The 13,593-nt window shown below is 50.9% G+C and overlaps 6 protein-coding genes across 9 annotated transcripts; 1 reads left to right on the forward strand and 5 right to left on the reverse strand.

Annotated features, from left to right (window-relative positions):
- Nucleotides 1-56: 56 nt before the first annotated feature.
- Nucleotides 57-1,539, reverse strand: PV06_03550 (uncharacterized protein). Its single transcript, XM_016404350.1, has 3 exons — nt 1,388-1,539; nt 492-1,299; nt 57-428 (listed from the first exon to the last, which is right to left on the reverse strand). The coding sequence occupies exons 1-2, from the start codon at nt 1,399-1,401 to the stop codon at nt 918-920; spliced, it is 396 nt and encodes a 131-aa protein (XP_016265355.1). The 5' UTR covers nt 1,402-1,539; the 3' UTR covers nt 57-428; nt 492-917.
- A 173-nt stretch (nt 1,540-1,712) lies between these two features.
- Nucleotides 1,713-3,663, reverse strand: PV06_03551 (uncharacterized protein). The gene is made up of 2 exons (XM_016404351.1): nt 2,457-3,663; nt 1,713-2,397 (listed from the first exon to the last, which is right to left on the reverse strand). Exons 1-2 carry the CDS (start codon nt 3,175-3,177, stop codon nt 1,910-1,912), a joined length of 1,209 nt encoding a protein of 402 aa, XP_016265356.1. The 5' UTR covers nt 3,178-3,663; the 3' UTR covers nt 1,713-1,909.
- A 1,273-nt stretch (nt 3,664-4,936) lies between these two features.
- On the reverse strand, nt 4,937-5,788 carry PV06_03552 (uncharacterized protein; the record flags this gene model as incomplete). The annotated part of the gene is made up of 1 exon (XM_016404352.1): nt 4,937-5,788. The coding sequence occupies one exon, from the start codon at nt 5,786-5,788 to the stop codon at nt 4,937-4,939; it is 852 nt and encodes a 283-aa protein (XP_016265357.1).
- A 233-nt stretch (nt 5,789-6,021) lies between these two features.
- PV06_03553 (uncharacterized protein) lies at nt 6,022-6,724 on the reverse strand (the record flags this gene model as incomplete). Its single annotated transcript, XM_016404353.1, has 2 exons — nt 6,022-6,175; nt 6,342-6,724. 2 exons carry the CDS (start codon nt 6,722-6,724, stop codon nt 6,022-6,024), a joined length of 537 nt encoding a protein of 178 aa, XP_016265358.1.
- A 2,013-nt stretch (nt 6,725-8,737) lies between these two features.
- Nucleotides 8,738-10,973, forward strand: PV06_03554 (uncharacterized protein; the record flags this gene model as incomplete). The annotated part of the gene is made up of 5 exons (XM_016404354.1): nt 8,738-9,190; nt 9,279-9,293; nt 9,388-9,787; nt 9,873-9,894; nt 9,976-10,973. The coding sequence occupies 5 exons, from the start codon at nt 8,738-8,740 to the stop codon at nt 10,733-10,735; spliced, it is 1,650 nt and encodes a 549-aa protein (XP_016265359.1). The 3' UTR covers nt 10,736-10,973.
- A 210-nt stretch (nt 10,974-11,183) lies between these two features.
- On the reverse strand, nt 11,184-13,502 carry PV06_03555. 4 transcript variants are annotated; one of them, XM_016404357.1, is made up of 5 exons: nt 13,335-13,502; nt 12,753-13,127; nt 11,987-12,703; nt 11,851-11,940; nt 11,184-11,777 (listed from the first exon to the last, which is right to left on the reverse strand). In XM_016404357.1, exons 2-5 carry the CDS (start codon nt 12,771-12,773, stop codon nt 11,601-11,603), a joined length of 1,005 nt encoding a protein of 334 aa, XP_016265362.1. In that variant the 5' UTR covers nt 12,774-13,127; nt 13,335-13,502; the 3' UTR covers nt 11,184-11,600. The 4 variants fall into 4 exon arrangements, with proteins under 4 accessions (XP_016265362.1, XP_016265361.1, XP_016265360.1 ...); XM_016404356.1 differs by having other exon boundaries at nt 12,753-13,245; nt 13,299-13,502; XM_016404355.1 differs by having other exon boundaries at nt 12,753-13,502.
- Nucleotides 13,503-13,593: the final 91 nt, after the last annotated feature.

A 13,593-nucleotide genomic window follows, 5' to 3' on the forward strand; every position in this document is an offset into this window, starting at 1 on the left:
GTTCGGGTGTGTGGTAAGGTGCAATGGGTCAGAAGGAGACTCGAGAAGAGACAGTTCGACTTTGTCGGTTTCGTGGGATACACCTAGACTCGGGGGTTCCTCTTGAAAGCTAGCGTGGATGATGAAGGCGACGAATTTCATGATGAGGTTCGTTTTGATAACGAAATGGACATCGGGGTAAGAATTCATCAGCCGGAGAAGTCCCCGTGTGTTCTCATTGATCGTCCAACAAGCCCGCACGAGCAGCATACGTCTGCTTTTCCCGTCGAAGAGTTGCAAAATAGTACTTTCAACCAATCGCCAGTGGGAAGATCAAGTGACGTTCGTGATTCGAGTCGTATAAAAGTATTACTCTGGGCCTTGTGTAGACCAACGAGGCAGTGCTCGCTCGTCAATTGTGCCAACATGCAAAACAACAAAACAAGAGACTTTTTTCATTTCTTTCATTAGAGGTACTGTCATAAGGAATTGCGGTGTCCTAGACGACGTACCTGCAGGTTCTGTACTGGAGAAATCACTTGCCCGCCCCTTTCCACTTGTGCACACCTCGTACATATTGTATGGCTGGGCGATTCTCGTGGAATGATATAGCCTGCTAGCGACCACCTCCGGTCTGAGCACCTGATAGCTCGGCTGGTGATCATGATCTTTCGTCTCTACCTTTTTAGATCTCAAAGCGCTCGCACGACCTGTGCACCTGGATTTGGGTTTTCATCCTGACAACGCCGAGGTCGGGGCCTGTGACAATCCAAAAGAAAACCTGCCTGCCGCATGGATGCAATTTCTTGACACCGCCAATGACCCTTGACTAGTATAGACACAACAACGGCTGCCTGCGTGCCATCTTGCCCATATGAGCCATGAATCGCGTGCCTCGTTACAAACGTTCTTCAAACCATCATGTCCACCTGTTGAGCCTAGAAACCCCTTCCTCGTCCTCGTCCGCGGCCCCCGCCACGGCCTCTTCCTCTCGGGCCGCCTCTGCCACCTCTGCCGCCGCGGCTTTCTCCTTCTTTTCTCGCTTTATTCTTGGGCTTGGGTTGGTCGTCAATCAGGAGCGTGTCGAGTGGTAACGAGTCTGGGAGGATGAAGTATCGAATTGTCGAGCCACGGATGTTGATCGTGTCCAAGGAAATGGTCTCACCGGGTACTGAAGCGTTGGCGCGGTTTCTGGGAGTCATCTTGACAGCGCGAAGAGCGGTGTTCATTTGTGGAGAGACGGAGGTGATGGTGCCGTGGACGATTGTCCCATTCTTCAGTTCAATCGTCACCGTCTCGTTGGCGCATTTCATAAGAAATCTACCAGCGCAAGGTTAGCATGCCTAATCCCTGTGTTCGGTGCCAGAAAATGCAGACAACGTGTCTTGCGGAAATAGAAAGGCCATACCTGACGAGCTTCATGTTGATGTGGGTTGGCGGTCCAAACGCGCCAGGAATTGCTAATTGTCGTAAGGAGTCTGGCGCAAGGGAGTTGGTGCCACCGACGACTGTTTTGTCTACCTAGATAGGTATCTTGCAATCTTGGGGTCGTTGTTGTTAGTGGTTTTATTGTCTGTGCCGCTCCGACAGGTCTTGCACAGCCTTGACAGTCAAACTTTCAGCGCCAAGGCTCATACCTATTCTGGCAGAAAATGATGCCGCTCTAGACTCAAGGACCGCAAGGCTGTCAGCGAACTTTATAAGCTGTAGTCAGACCCGGACTTGACACTTTTGAACATAGATCGTCTATTGAAACCGCATTGATATAGATATTCCGGAGTTCTCCAGAGTTCCAATGCTCGTCCTTTCCTCTATTTAAGACCATGTTGCCCATCGAAAATCCCAAAATAGTCCCGCTCTTTTATATCCGTCCATATGCTTCGCTAAAACTCAAAGAAAACAGCGACCAACTTTCAGCTCCGAAACATCTTCAGAACATGGAACTTAAGCCAGCCGTAACAAATGCAACGAGCATTAGCACACTCAACCCACCTCCGGGGTTACCTCTGAAGCTGAAAGCCCCATCTTCATCTCCTCCGCTACCACTTCCACTTCCACTTCCACTTCCAGAGCTGTTGCTCGAATTTACCAGGACAACACTCTCGTTGTGGCCATCAAGAGCCAAGTCGAGTCTTTCGTCCGTATAGCCCAGTACAGTAGCCACTACCCATTTCGACGCGACGTGGGCGTATTCGTCATAGTAGCTCCAATGGGCGGTAATGTTGACAGGCTCACTGCCAACTGCACAGACGGGGTCGCCATGATTGCACCAATTGGCCATGATGTCGTCGAATTTGTTGAGATCGTCTAGTTGTTGGCCCTTGCGTCCTAACTCGCCCGTGTAATTCGAGCCACGGCCAATATTATACGGCTGATTTGCGGTGTTACGAGGATTGCCCATGGTCACCACGGCGGCAACTGTGGAAATGTTAGTCATGGCTTTGTTGAGAGTTGGATGACATGTTCAGGAGACTAACCATTTGAGCCGGGTTTGGTGTCCCTAGGCAGCGGCGGATTATCGGGCTGCTGGCACCCAAACAGCGTGCCACCGCCACCCCCCAAGATATCACTAGCGACATTTGCACCCTGGGAATAGCCCATCAAAACCAAGCGCGAATCTGGACACTTTTGCACATATCCGGTCATCTGATCTACAGCGGCAATAGTGCCGACGTGTGCCGACGAACAGTAATAGCCAGAGTATGAGATGTTGGCCGGGTAAGCGACATCTTCGTAGTCGCAAGACAAGCCTGTCGGTTCAAAGTACGAACACATGATGCCCAACATGGCTCCTCCACGCCCGGGGTAAGGCTCATTCGAACCCCGGAAACTGAATATTCGGATGTCGCTGCAGTCGTCTGGAATATGTGGAATCAGATTGTACCCATCATCCTCTGCATCTGCGATTTCATACTCGCTTCCTTCTTCTGGCACTGGTTCGCCACCGGTATACTCGGGGTTCGGGTCTGTGCCTTGCACGAGAGCAGCATTAGGGTTGCCGTCGGAACCTGAACTTGAGTCTGAACCTGGATCAGGTTGAGCGCCCGGGTCAAGTTCAGAGCCCGGGTCGACCTGGATGCCCGGGGCCACATCAGTGCCTGGATTAACATCTGGGTTGGAGGTATCATCCTGTGAAAGGACCAAGTTCGCCCTGAGGATGAGGGTGGTACCGAGGACGGCGAGCCATGACAACTTCATGCTGTAGCGAGCAAAACTCTATTCGTCTTCTTGTCCTATTTCCACTTGCTTCCCCATTCGCAACTGCTTTCCACGTGTACAGGCACGACACTGGACTGAACAAACGATCTGGAGCACTGTCTCCGGCTATCGTCGTTACAACTCGTAAAGGTTCTGACCGAGTCCCTGATGAAGGTCTATAATTTCGTGCTCGGACCTTGTAGGTATGTTGTCGACACAATTCGAGGTGATATTAACAGAGTCAAGTCGAAGAATCCCCGACTACTTCCTATACATTGACCACAGACGACCGACTTAGAAATATAAGATCAAACGTGCTGATTAAAATTCCTTGATGGAGAAAAAGAGGGACAGAAACGATGAAAGATGAACAAGAAATCCACGGCCGGTCTAACAAGAAAATAACACAATGGGTGAAAATGGTCAGTGTCGAACGAATGTGAAGGGAGAGTAAGATGATGGATTTATCTTTTTGGTGGTATTGTTGTTATCCAAGTCCCCTCTCTCGCATATTTGAGACCATGAGCGGCTTCCATCAAGGCCATCACAATCTAGGCCACGCGTCTGGCGGATGATGATAGCGTCATTGGGCTTGGGCTTGGGAGATCTCAACGCCCCGACACACACTAGGGAGAATGCCTGGGCGTGGAAAATGACAAGGCCATGCATTTACTACTCCGGAGATAGAGAAACAATGTGACAGTTGTATGGCAATTAGGCACGCGCCGGATGCTTGAGACCAGGATGAATTAACTAGTTGCATGGAAAATGGCTAATGGTGATGAACTCTTCTGGTATAGTACAAATACTCGTACTCGTTACAGTACATTGCTGCCAAGGTGCCAAGGTGCCAAGCGACGAAGGCGTTCTTGGCTGGCTCCATATTCCACCCACCGTTCCATTCAAAGGACGATGAGATTTTGTGATACTCCGTATTTTTGCTAGGATTAAATGAACCAAGAAGCAGCCGTGCCGCCTCTAAGGCAGATATTGTACTACGAAGTGCGAGCTACCATTAAGGCTACTCCGTCGGATATTTGTACCTGCATTATTGCAAGTAACAAAGCCTTCGCAACCCCCCTGGACGATCGATCAAGGGGGTGCGAGACAATAATCATCTCAAAAGTCCCTGAACTTGCGGCTCTTTCTTTTAGCCTTGTGCGTCTGGAGATCGGCCTTTTGGTGCCCCGACTACAAAGTTGCTTCGGCTTGTCGGCTAAGGTAAATTGGCAAGACAAAGTACAGGGTAAGGTACTTCGTATTAATCTACGGTACTACTCGTACTTGTGAAGAAAAGGAAGGTAAGCTGGGACATTTATCCAGGTCCCGTCTCGATCTGACAAGTTAGTCGGCTCGAACTACAATACCTCGTGCTGGTACGGATGGGATACCCGTCAACGAAAATCCACCATCCCAGGATGCACGGCTTTCTACCCCGTAGAAGTACTCCGTACAGTACAGTACAGGATAATACCGACTGGCACACACATTTGTGACATTTTGCCTAGATCCATCTCAGCCTCACCACTTACTGGTCTGAGCACCCTCGAAAATGATTCGACGTCGCTTCCAAGTTAGATTGGACGAATCTACTCGTTCGTCCACCCGTACTTTTGAGACAAAAAAAGAGAGAGAGAGAGAGAGAGGGACACACTAATCACATCACCCAAAGTCACATTCTACATTATTGTCTCGAGTGCATAGGTACACAGTACGGCACACTCGCATGCGTATGCATGCGAGAAGAAACAAAAAAAAATCAAGTCCTACCCGTACTCGACACCATGCCCCCATCCACCACCAACTTCTGGCCCGTCACGTACCTGGCGGCGACGCTGCTCGCCAAAAACACCACGGCGTTCGCGACGTCGGCGCTCGTCCCCATCTTCCCCGTGGGCACCTGGGCGTGCCTCGTGGCCACGAACCCGTCGTAGTCGCCCCCGGCGTACTTTTTGGCGATGGTGTGGACGAGCGGCGTGAACATCAACCCGGGGCAGACGGCGTTCAGCCTCACGCCCTTGTCCGCGTACACCACGGCCGTGTGCTTGGTGAACTGGGTCACCGCGGCCTTGGTGCTCGAGTAGGCCACCTGAGGCTTCCCGATGTACCTCATGCCCGCGATGCTGCTGATGTTGACCACGGACCCCGACCTCTGGGCCTCCATGACCGGCAGCACGGCGTGGCAGGTCAGGTACACGCTCTTCAGGTTGACCGCGACCTGGCTGTCCCACGTCTCTTCCGACATGTCGGCCGGCCCCCCCTTTTCGCTGCGTCCGACGTTGTTGACCAAGATGTCGATGCGGCCGTCGTGCCTGCGCAGGCACTCCCGAACCAGCTCGTCGACCGCCGAGGACGACGTCACGTCCGTGGGCACCACGTCCACCACGGCGCCCGGGACTTCGGCCTCGATCCGGCTCTTTGTGCGTCGACCTGCCTCCAGGTTGACGTCGCACCCGAAGATCTTCACCCCGTTCCTGGCCAGCGCGAGTGCAATCGCCGCCCCGTTGCCCCAGTTGTCCGTCAAGTCTGCCGGTCCGTCCTGACCTACGCCCGTGACCAGTGCTACTTTGCCGCGCAGGTCTGGGTAATTTGGAAGGTCTTGGGTTGACATGACTTGTGACAAAAACCGCAAAGTAACAATGTCTGGGCACTTAAAGGAACAGCGGAAAAGAATGGTATTAATTCATGTGTATCTCTTGCACCCACGTACGATGGCCATCTAAAAAAGAGCAATCTACCCCAAGGCAAGTGAATCATCCTAATCTAACTGCAAGCTCTGTAATAGACCTAAGCCACCGCAAAAGACCCTTTGCTCGTACAAGTTCGTCTACAGTATCTCCATGATCAGACCGAGTACTGAGGCTCTTTGTGGAGAAGAAGCTGGAGACATGGACCATCGCCTCGGTAAAATACACCATGTGTGGAGATGAAAAGGGCCTTGACACCCCCTTTCTCCAACTCTTCGTTCTGACTCTGGCTAGCCTGACCATACATCCAACTGTTGTTTGTTCAAAGGACAAATACCTCTTATTCCCAGCTTTGTAAGAGAAGCTATGCCATGACTCGCTCCAGTTTGTGGTCTTGTCCCATTGAGGCCATACGTGCGCAAAGACGTCCTGCATCACTGGTGTCAAGCCAGGTAGTACCGCGCCGATCGTAGGTACATTGTTGAATCGCCCGTCTCAACAAACAGGTCATCTCGCTCGTCGTCACGAATACCTCTCCGAACGTGACATTGTTCGCTGATAACTTCGTTCACCAAACTTAGCTCTCGCTCCAAGGAGCTCCGTCCGTCCAAGCTCATGCTTGTCGGCATTATGGTTAGATCTTCGAGTGGGTAAGAACGAGGTCCTTTGCTGGAGAAGATGCATCGGAATATGCTCCGTGCGATAGCTTCGTCGACGGCGTCATTGATCAGTGCTTGCTTCAGATGCCCCTTCTGCAATCGATCACCAGGCAAAGGTCTTTCCGACTCCCATCCGCCAGCTGGAAAATCGTCGGGCAACGTCGACCTCCGACTGAGGAGGTTCTTCCTGAATATCCACATAAATGAGGGTTTACTTCAGGAGCGCATATCTAGGTGCACCCCACGTCGAACGAGCTCTCGAGAGTCTTGTGCTGAAAGCTGCCAGGATTTGAGTATTAAGAAGTCGATCTCTGTATTCACGAAAGTCAATGGGGATCTGAAGCGTGTCGTAATCTCCTTCAGGTTGCCAATATCTTTTGGAGTGAAACCGAGACGGGCATATGCTTGTGAAGTCAAGTCTGTCAGGGCAAGGGAATGGACTTTCGTGTGCTTTTCAAATTTTGCCCAATTCATTTCAGGTGTCGTTGAGATGCGTCGAATGTCAGGATTTCCACGAGCCAAAGACACGATTACTTCACCTGGTAGCGTGTTGCCCCGTCTATACATCGTGCAGTCCATTTCGAGCGACATAGGGCTTGGAGATGCTAAGAGCTCGTCGACATATCAAAACACTTCTTCGGGAGCGTTGCCAAACAGATGAAAGTCGGTGAGGCATATCTCGCATCGCGGAAAGCTCTGTTTCATGACTGAAAAGATCGATTTCGAGATTTGAGGGTAACAATTCCACGTGAGATGTTTCAGGGCAGGAAACAGGCATAGGAAGTTGGCAAGGGCCACCCAGGGATCGGGATCGCTCTCCGTGTCAGTTCCATCAAGTTCCAAGAAACCCTCGATAGTGATCGAACGAATTGCATTGCGTTCATGCTCGCTCAATTCCGATAGACAGGTGATGTCCTCCTGTAGACTTTCTGGGTCAGAAACCTCAATGGTAAGTTGATGTGAGGCCAACTCGTCGAGATTGCGGCAGTACTTGCTTGCGTGGGCAAATGCAGCCTGGTCATCTCGTTCGAGGTACTCTATGATTTGATTCAGCGCGAAATTCGGCAACGTGAATAGACCGACGCTTGGATGAGTCATTATAGAAGATATGCTCAGTGTATTGAGACATCTAGTCACAATAAGGAAAGGAAGATATAGTGATCATTTACTAAGGCCCGTTGTTAGTCATGACAGATCAGCAGCTGTTGAATTGGACATATTAGTAGTACAAATTCAAAGGAGGCAAGGAGGTAGAACTGCGAATGCGAATGCGAATAGATCATTCCAACGCTGATTGATACATTGCACATGGCTCCTAAATTCGTACTCTTGATAAAGGCTTCGGAATATTGTTTTTCCATTCATCGGTTCACGTGACATGAAATGGAGAAGGCTGACCTAAATGTACTTATAACCTCGGGTCAAGGCTGATCGTTATCCGGAGAACAAGGTAATCATTTTGGTGAATCACCCAATTTATCACAAGTAACTCCGGGGATATGTTCCCTTGGCCTCGTCTATCCCTTTTCACTAAAATGCAATAGTTCCATCACCGACTTGGCCGTTGCGTCTAGCTCTTTCCAGAGTGCCAATAAAAATCAAATTCAACTCCTGACCGACCTTTCCAGGATCCGTTTCCACAATGCTGGGTACATATGCCCGAGGATCAGTGCCCTCGTCTCCTCAAATGGTCTATCTCAATCAGGCTGACGACTGCGACGATCTTTCAGTCGTTCCCCGCACTTATCAGGCGCGTTACCCCCTGAAGCTGTTTGGGTTCCCCATGGAGAGTGGCCGGCGTATGATCTAGCCATGTCCTTGCTGTCTTCCTCGTACGAGGTACGTGCAAAGGCTCCTCAAGATAGGACACGGCGTCGGCAAATGGGCTGTCGTCGGAACCGAGAAAGTGGTTCACCCAGGCAGACAGAGACGAGGCTCGCACTGAACAAAGATCGACCGTTCTCGCTTCCCAATCGCTTCCGTTTCAGGGATGTGATGCCGCTATCAATTCCATAACCTCGGGTTTCGAAATTGGAGATGTCATCATATCATTCTGGTGCTGTAGGTCAACTTCAATGATATAATAACAAAGGGGGAAAGTCTGCAAAGTGACTTTTGTCTTCCTCCTCTCATCTAGCATTCTGCTTGTATCTCTCTCTCTCTGCCCTCTGCTCAGCCATCTCGGTTGGCGATCCCCCCAGTCTCCCCTTCAAGATGTTAAATAAGATCATTGTCAATCAATACAACCTGTGGCTTGTCATCTTCGTTGCCCTGGGCACGATCTCGACAGCCTACGGTCTGGCCGTTATCGGCTCGACTGTCGGTCAACCCAACTTCTACACCTACTTTAATTTGGCCACGGCTGGCGAACCTGGATATGACCACACGACCAACATCATCGGCGCCCTGAACGGCGTCAACTCGGCTGGTGCCATCGCGGGTTGCATCTTCCAAGCATGGGCCGCCGATTACTATGGTCGAAAACGCACCTTGCAGATAGGTTGTGTCATCTTGATCGTCGGTGGCGCTCTTTGCGCAGGTGCCTACGACATGGCCATGTTCCTCGTCGGTAGATTCGTTGCCGGTGTTGGGGCTGGTATCCTCGCCTGTATTGTGCCCATCTACCAGGCCGAGGTTTCAACACCTGAAACCCGTGGCGCCATGGTCGTAAGTTACTCTACTCCTCGAGGCAGTGGTGCTACTGAAGTGCCTGCTCTCGTTGTGTACGCACGAAACTTGCTAACGACAAACACAGTGTGTTACAGGAATTGTACGTCTTCGCGCCTTCCAGATCATACCGTGCGCCCCTTGAGCACAATGCTTTCCGTCCCTCCGTTCTGCCACGATAGACTAACGTCCCACAGATGTACGCTCTGGGCTACAGTCTTGCCGGCTGGCTCGGATACGCATGCTACTTCATGAAAGCCGACGATTCGGCTGCTCAATTCTCGTGGCGGTTCCCTCTGGCCTTCCAGATCTTCTTCCCCATCGTCGTGCTCGCCGGCAGCAGGTTGATCCCATACAGTCCACGATGGCTTCTCTCAAAGGGTCGACGACAGGAAGCTCTCGACATCGTCAAGCGTCTGCACAGAACCCCCTCGGACCCCGAAGACACCCATGCGCGTCAAGAATTCTGGCTCATGGAGAAACAATATGAAATGGACGCCTCCATGTCCTTTGGTACATTTGAACTCTTCAAGACGCCAGCCAACAGGAAGCGAGCACTCATGGCCTTCATTCTCATGTGGGGAGATCAATTTTTGGGTAAGAAATCATTACACACCCCCTTCCAAAGGCGAATGACAATTGATCACATCACTGACCCTTCCTTTGCGCCGGCGTACGACAGGTATCTTCGTTATGACCAACTAGTAAGTTTTGCCCCAGTAAACCACCTTTCTAAACTTGGCGACCGACCTTGGAAACTAACCGGCGCTTTCTTTCCTCGACAGTGGTGTCCTGATCTACGCCAGCTTGGGACTCAGCGGCTCGATCCCTCTCCTGCTCAATGCATGCTGGACCACGCTCACCATCATCGGCAACACCTGGACTGCCCTCTATATTGACCGCTTCGGCCGACGCCTCTTCATGCTCATCGGGTCGGCGGGTTGCATCGCCGCCCTGATCTTCCTGTGTTCCCTGACGGCGTCGTTCCTCAACACCACCAACAAGGCCGGGCTCAACGCGGCCGTCTTCTTCATCTGGTTCTACATCTTCTGGTGGTGCTTCTTCATCGACGCCACCCAGTACGTCTACGTGGCCGAGATCTTCCCCAACCACCTCCGCCCCTACGGCGTCGCCCTGGGCCTGTCGGCCTTCTACCTGGCCAGCGAGGTCACCCTGGTCGGCGCCCCCGTGGCCCTCAACAAGATCGGCTGGAAGTTCTACCTCGTCCTCATCATCCCCAGCGCCGTCTACTGGGTCATCATCTACTTCTTCTTCCCCGAGACCAAAGGCCGCACCCTCGAGGAGATCGGCGACGTCTTCGGCGACGACCTCCACGTCGCCAGCCACTGGTACAACGCCTCGCCCGAGGAGAAGGCCCGCATGGCCGAGCAGGCCCTGCGCGAGACCGAGGGAGGCATCGTGCGCGAAAAGGGCTACCGCGGAGCCGACTCCGACCAGACTCCTCCCGCCGAGAAGGTCGTCCAGGAGGATGACGGCAAGACCGAGGCCGTCGAGACCGAGGACACCGGCGGGGCCGCCAAGTAAATCACGGAGTTGATCGGTTCTCCCCAGACGACTCGAAGCCTTACCTATTACCATCTATACCCATAACCCACCAAACCCCCCCATTGAACCAATGTCGCAATGGGCGTACACCGTTGCTGAAAGTGCAAAAGACTAGTCTTGTCTGCGGTGTGGAGATCCCAAAGACAAAAGAGACAAGGACAAGGACACCATTCCTCTAATCCCCTTGGAGGACGTGTCTTTTATTAGTCATTTAGAGCCAGATCATACATAAGATCTCTTATATGTAGTAATCAAATCTGTTAATGGAACGAGCCGAGTTTCATCTGCTGTTGATTAGGTATGCGTTTCTGAACTATCCCGAGCTTACCTTCTCCCTACCTAGGTAGGTCTAGGGAAGACTCGCCCCTGGTCGGACTGTCTTCACAGACGCCAAACCTAGTTGATTGATCACTAGAGCATCATGAATCCTGAGTGTGTCCGGACAAACTTCTCCTCGAAACTTGGAATATGACCTGCAAACGAAGATCGAAATATGGAAAGCCTTGAGTTACAGATAAATTCTCAACAGTGGCATGTTGGTTAATCCATATTGTGCAAGCCTGATACATGTACCTATCCTTCGATGCTCGAGGAGAGCAGACACATCGCTCTGTACGAGGCTATGTCAACGCGTAAACTGCTAGGAGTAATCTAAGATATCAGTGGTAGTCGAACACTGGACTTCGTGGGAGAGACTGGATCCCTCTTCCTGTCTGCAGATAGTTCCACAGAGTAATTAATCCATCTCAAGTGCAGCGACATTCCCTCCCCTGCAGGAGCTCCGCACTGCTCGGAATTGCCACACCAGACAAATACTGATACTCATGTCCAGCAGTGTGGTATCTCAATCTTGCTGCATTTGATTTTCTGGTTGCAGACCCATCGGCTTTCGTCCGTAAACAAAATGGAACCTCATGTACAATTGCAAGGCGTCATCGGACAGCTCCTTATTCACATAGGCCATGAAAACATGGATGCTTTCGATATTGTACTTGAGAATCCTGCTATAATGCGCCAGCGTCTGTAGAAAAATGTCAGAAACTTTTGAAGAAGTCCGTAAGATACTCTAGATTTGTGTAGCTAGCTTCACATACAAAGGATGTTGTGGCCAATTTCATTTGCGATCTCAGGAGCTGTCCGATCTCGTGGAGATCCGAATTTTCGGTCCATTCCCCGATAGGTACCTTTCGTGTGTTAGAATCACTTTAATGGGCAAGAATAAGAGCACACATTTCGAATGGTCTCTGTAACATCTTCGAACCCAGCATCGATCATCCATTTTCTGTGCTTGTGTGCGATGTTCAATGTTTTCCCATGTTCTGTACTTGCCGATTCAAGCTCCTGCATCCATTTTGCACAATTGGGGGCCATACCCATGTTGTTGGAATTGCTGTAGATCTGGCATGCATAGTCTTGCGTCTCCATATAACCTCCAGGCTGGAGATTTTTGTATGCCTGCGCATAGAACTTTGGCCAATTTGCGAAAACTCCACACAACGCGCGGCAATGGATGAGGTCGAATTTCGTTTTGTAAGACCAATGATCACCCTCGGCATCCTCAACGTAAAAAATGACATTGGGAGGAACGCTAGTTGGTTGTATGGGCGATAGGTCGATACCTTGTACATTGGCAGAAGCGAATTGATCACCGAAATCTATGGCCCAGGCCCCTGTGCCAGTCCCGACGTCAAGAACTTGGTGCAAATCGTGAGATATGGGTGCAAGGTATAATTTGCCCTCGAGCAGCTTAGTGAAGAGTTGGTGCAGGATCTCTAATCGGTCTTGTTCTGCCCAGTCATTTGGAAGAAGGTACGCGCCATCCTTGACTCCGTGATATGTCCGTCCGTTCTCTTCACGAAACTCGAACACTGAGGAGCGAGCTGACTCCTCAAAGCCAGATTCATCGCCGCTGCTGAGTTCCACGCCTGAACCTCTCCCTCCATCTCCCTGTGATTGGCTCAGAAACTATTCTGAATCGTAGAATGAGGCCACATACAAAGGGTTGGTCAGCCATCATGAAATCGGCATCATCACCAGCAGGTTGGTGTCCGTTCTCTTGATAAGTTTCTGCCGTGCTTCAAGCAGTCACTGTGCCAGGTTGACTGAAGCAAAGCGAGAGTAAAATCCGTCAAGAAAGGGAATGGTTGCTGGGCTGCTGTGATTTTCTTTTTTGCAAACTTGAAGAAGGGGTAACGGGCGGATGGCGTAGAAGAAGTAGACAATACAAATGAAAGACATCTCGGGAAGCGCAGTCTCATGACGTGCACCAAGTGGCGCCTTCTCATGTCTGAGCTATTGTTAGGACTTCAAGAGCAAGAGCGAGTCCTCGTCATGATCGCAGTGCTACATTCAATAACACGGTAAGGCTTTCCTAATATACCACATTAGTTAGGGGACTGCAAGAGTTGTGCTTGGTCAACGGCAACTCGAGTAAAACACAACAACAGAAATGAACTCGGTGGAAGATTGATGATTCTCATTTGACAATGCTGCCATCATTAACAGCCACTACGTCGAGAGAGATCGATGGGTATATACACACTGCAGACACAAACCAAGTATGTAGATCAACGCGTACAGTTGGCACGTCCTAGGGTCTTAAGGAAGTTGCAGCTTTGTGAGCGGTTTCAGGTTTCTAGAAGAGAGTGTAAGTCATTATTGTCAGGTTTGAATCTCGGTGATCAGCACATGAATTCAGACCCCGAAGACAGCACATGTATCAATCACAAAGTCGACGGCTGTACGGAAGGACGGATGGTTGATACAGTACGGAATGAAGACGGAGTAAGTGATTGTCACCAAGCTCCAAGTCACGGGAACAAGCGGAAGTTGGAGAA

Source organism: Exophiala oligosperma (genome assembly GCF_000835515.1).
Source record: "Exophiala oligosperma strain CBS 72588 unplaced genomic scaffold supercont1.3, whole genome shotgun sequence".
Classification (NCBI taxonomy): Eukaryota; Fungi; Ascomycota; class Eurotiomycetes; order Chaetothyriales; family Herpotrichiellaceae; genus Exophiala; species Exophiala oligosperma.

Bases quoted from the DNA above. Each gene is read 5' to 3' on its own strand.
- PV06_03551 (XM_016404351.1), bottom strand. From the start codon at position 3,177: ATGAAGTTGTCATGGCTCGCCGTCCTCGGTACCACCCTCATCCTCAGG. The intron at 2,398-2,456 runs GTTAGTCTCCTG...ACATTTCCACAG, and splicing joins CACCAAACCCGGCTCAAATG to TTGCCGCCGTGGTGACCATG.
- PV06_03555 (XM_016404357.1), bottom strand. From the start codon at position 12,773: ATGATGGCTGACCAACCCTTT. The intron at 12,704-12,752 runs GTATGTGGCCTC...AGCCAATCACAG, and splicing joins TGATGGCTGACCAACCCTTT to GGAGATGGAGGGAGAGGTTC. The intron at 11,941-11,986 runs GTGTGCTCTTAT...AACACACGAAAG, and splicing joins TTACAGAGACCATTCGAAAT to GTACCTATCGGGGAATGGAC.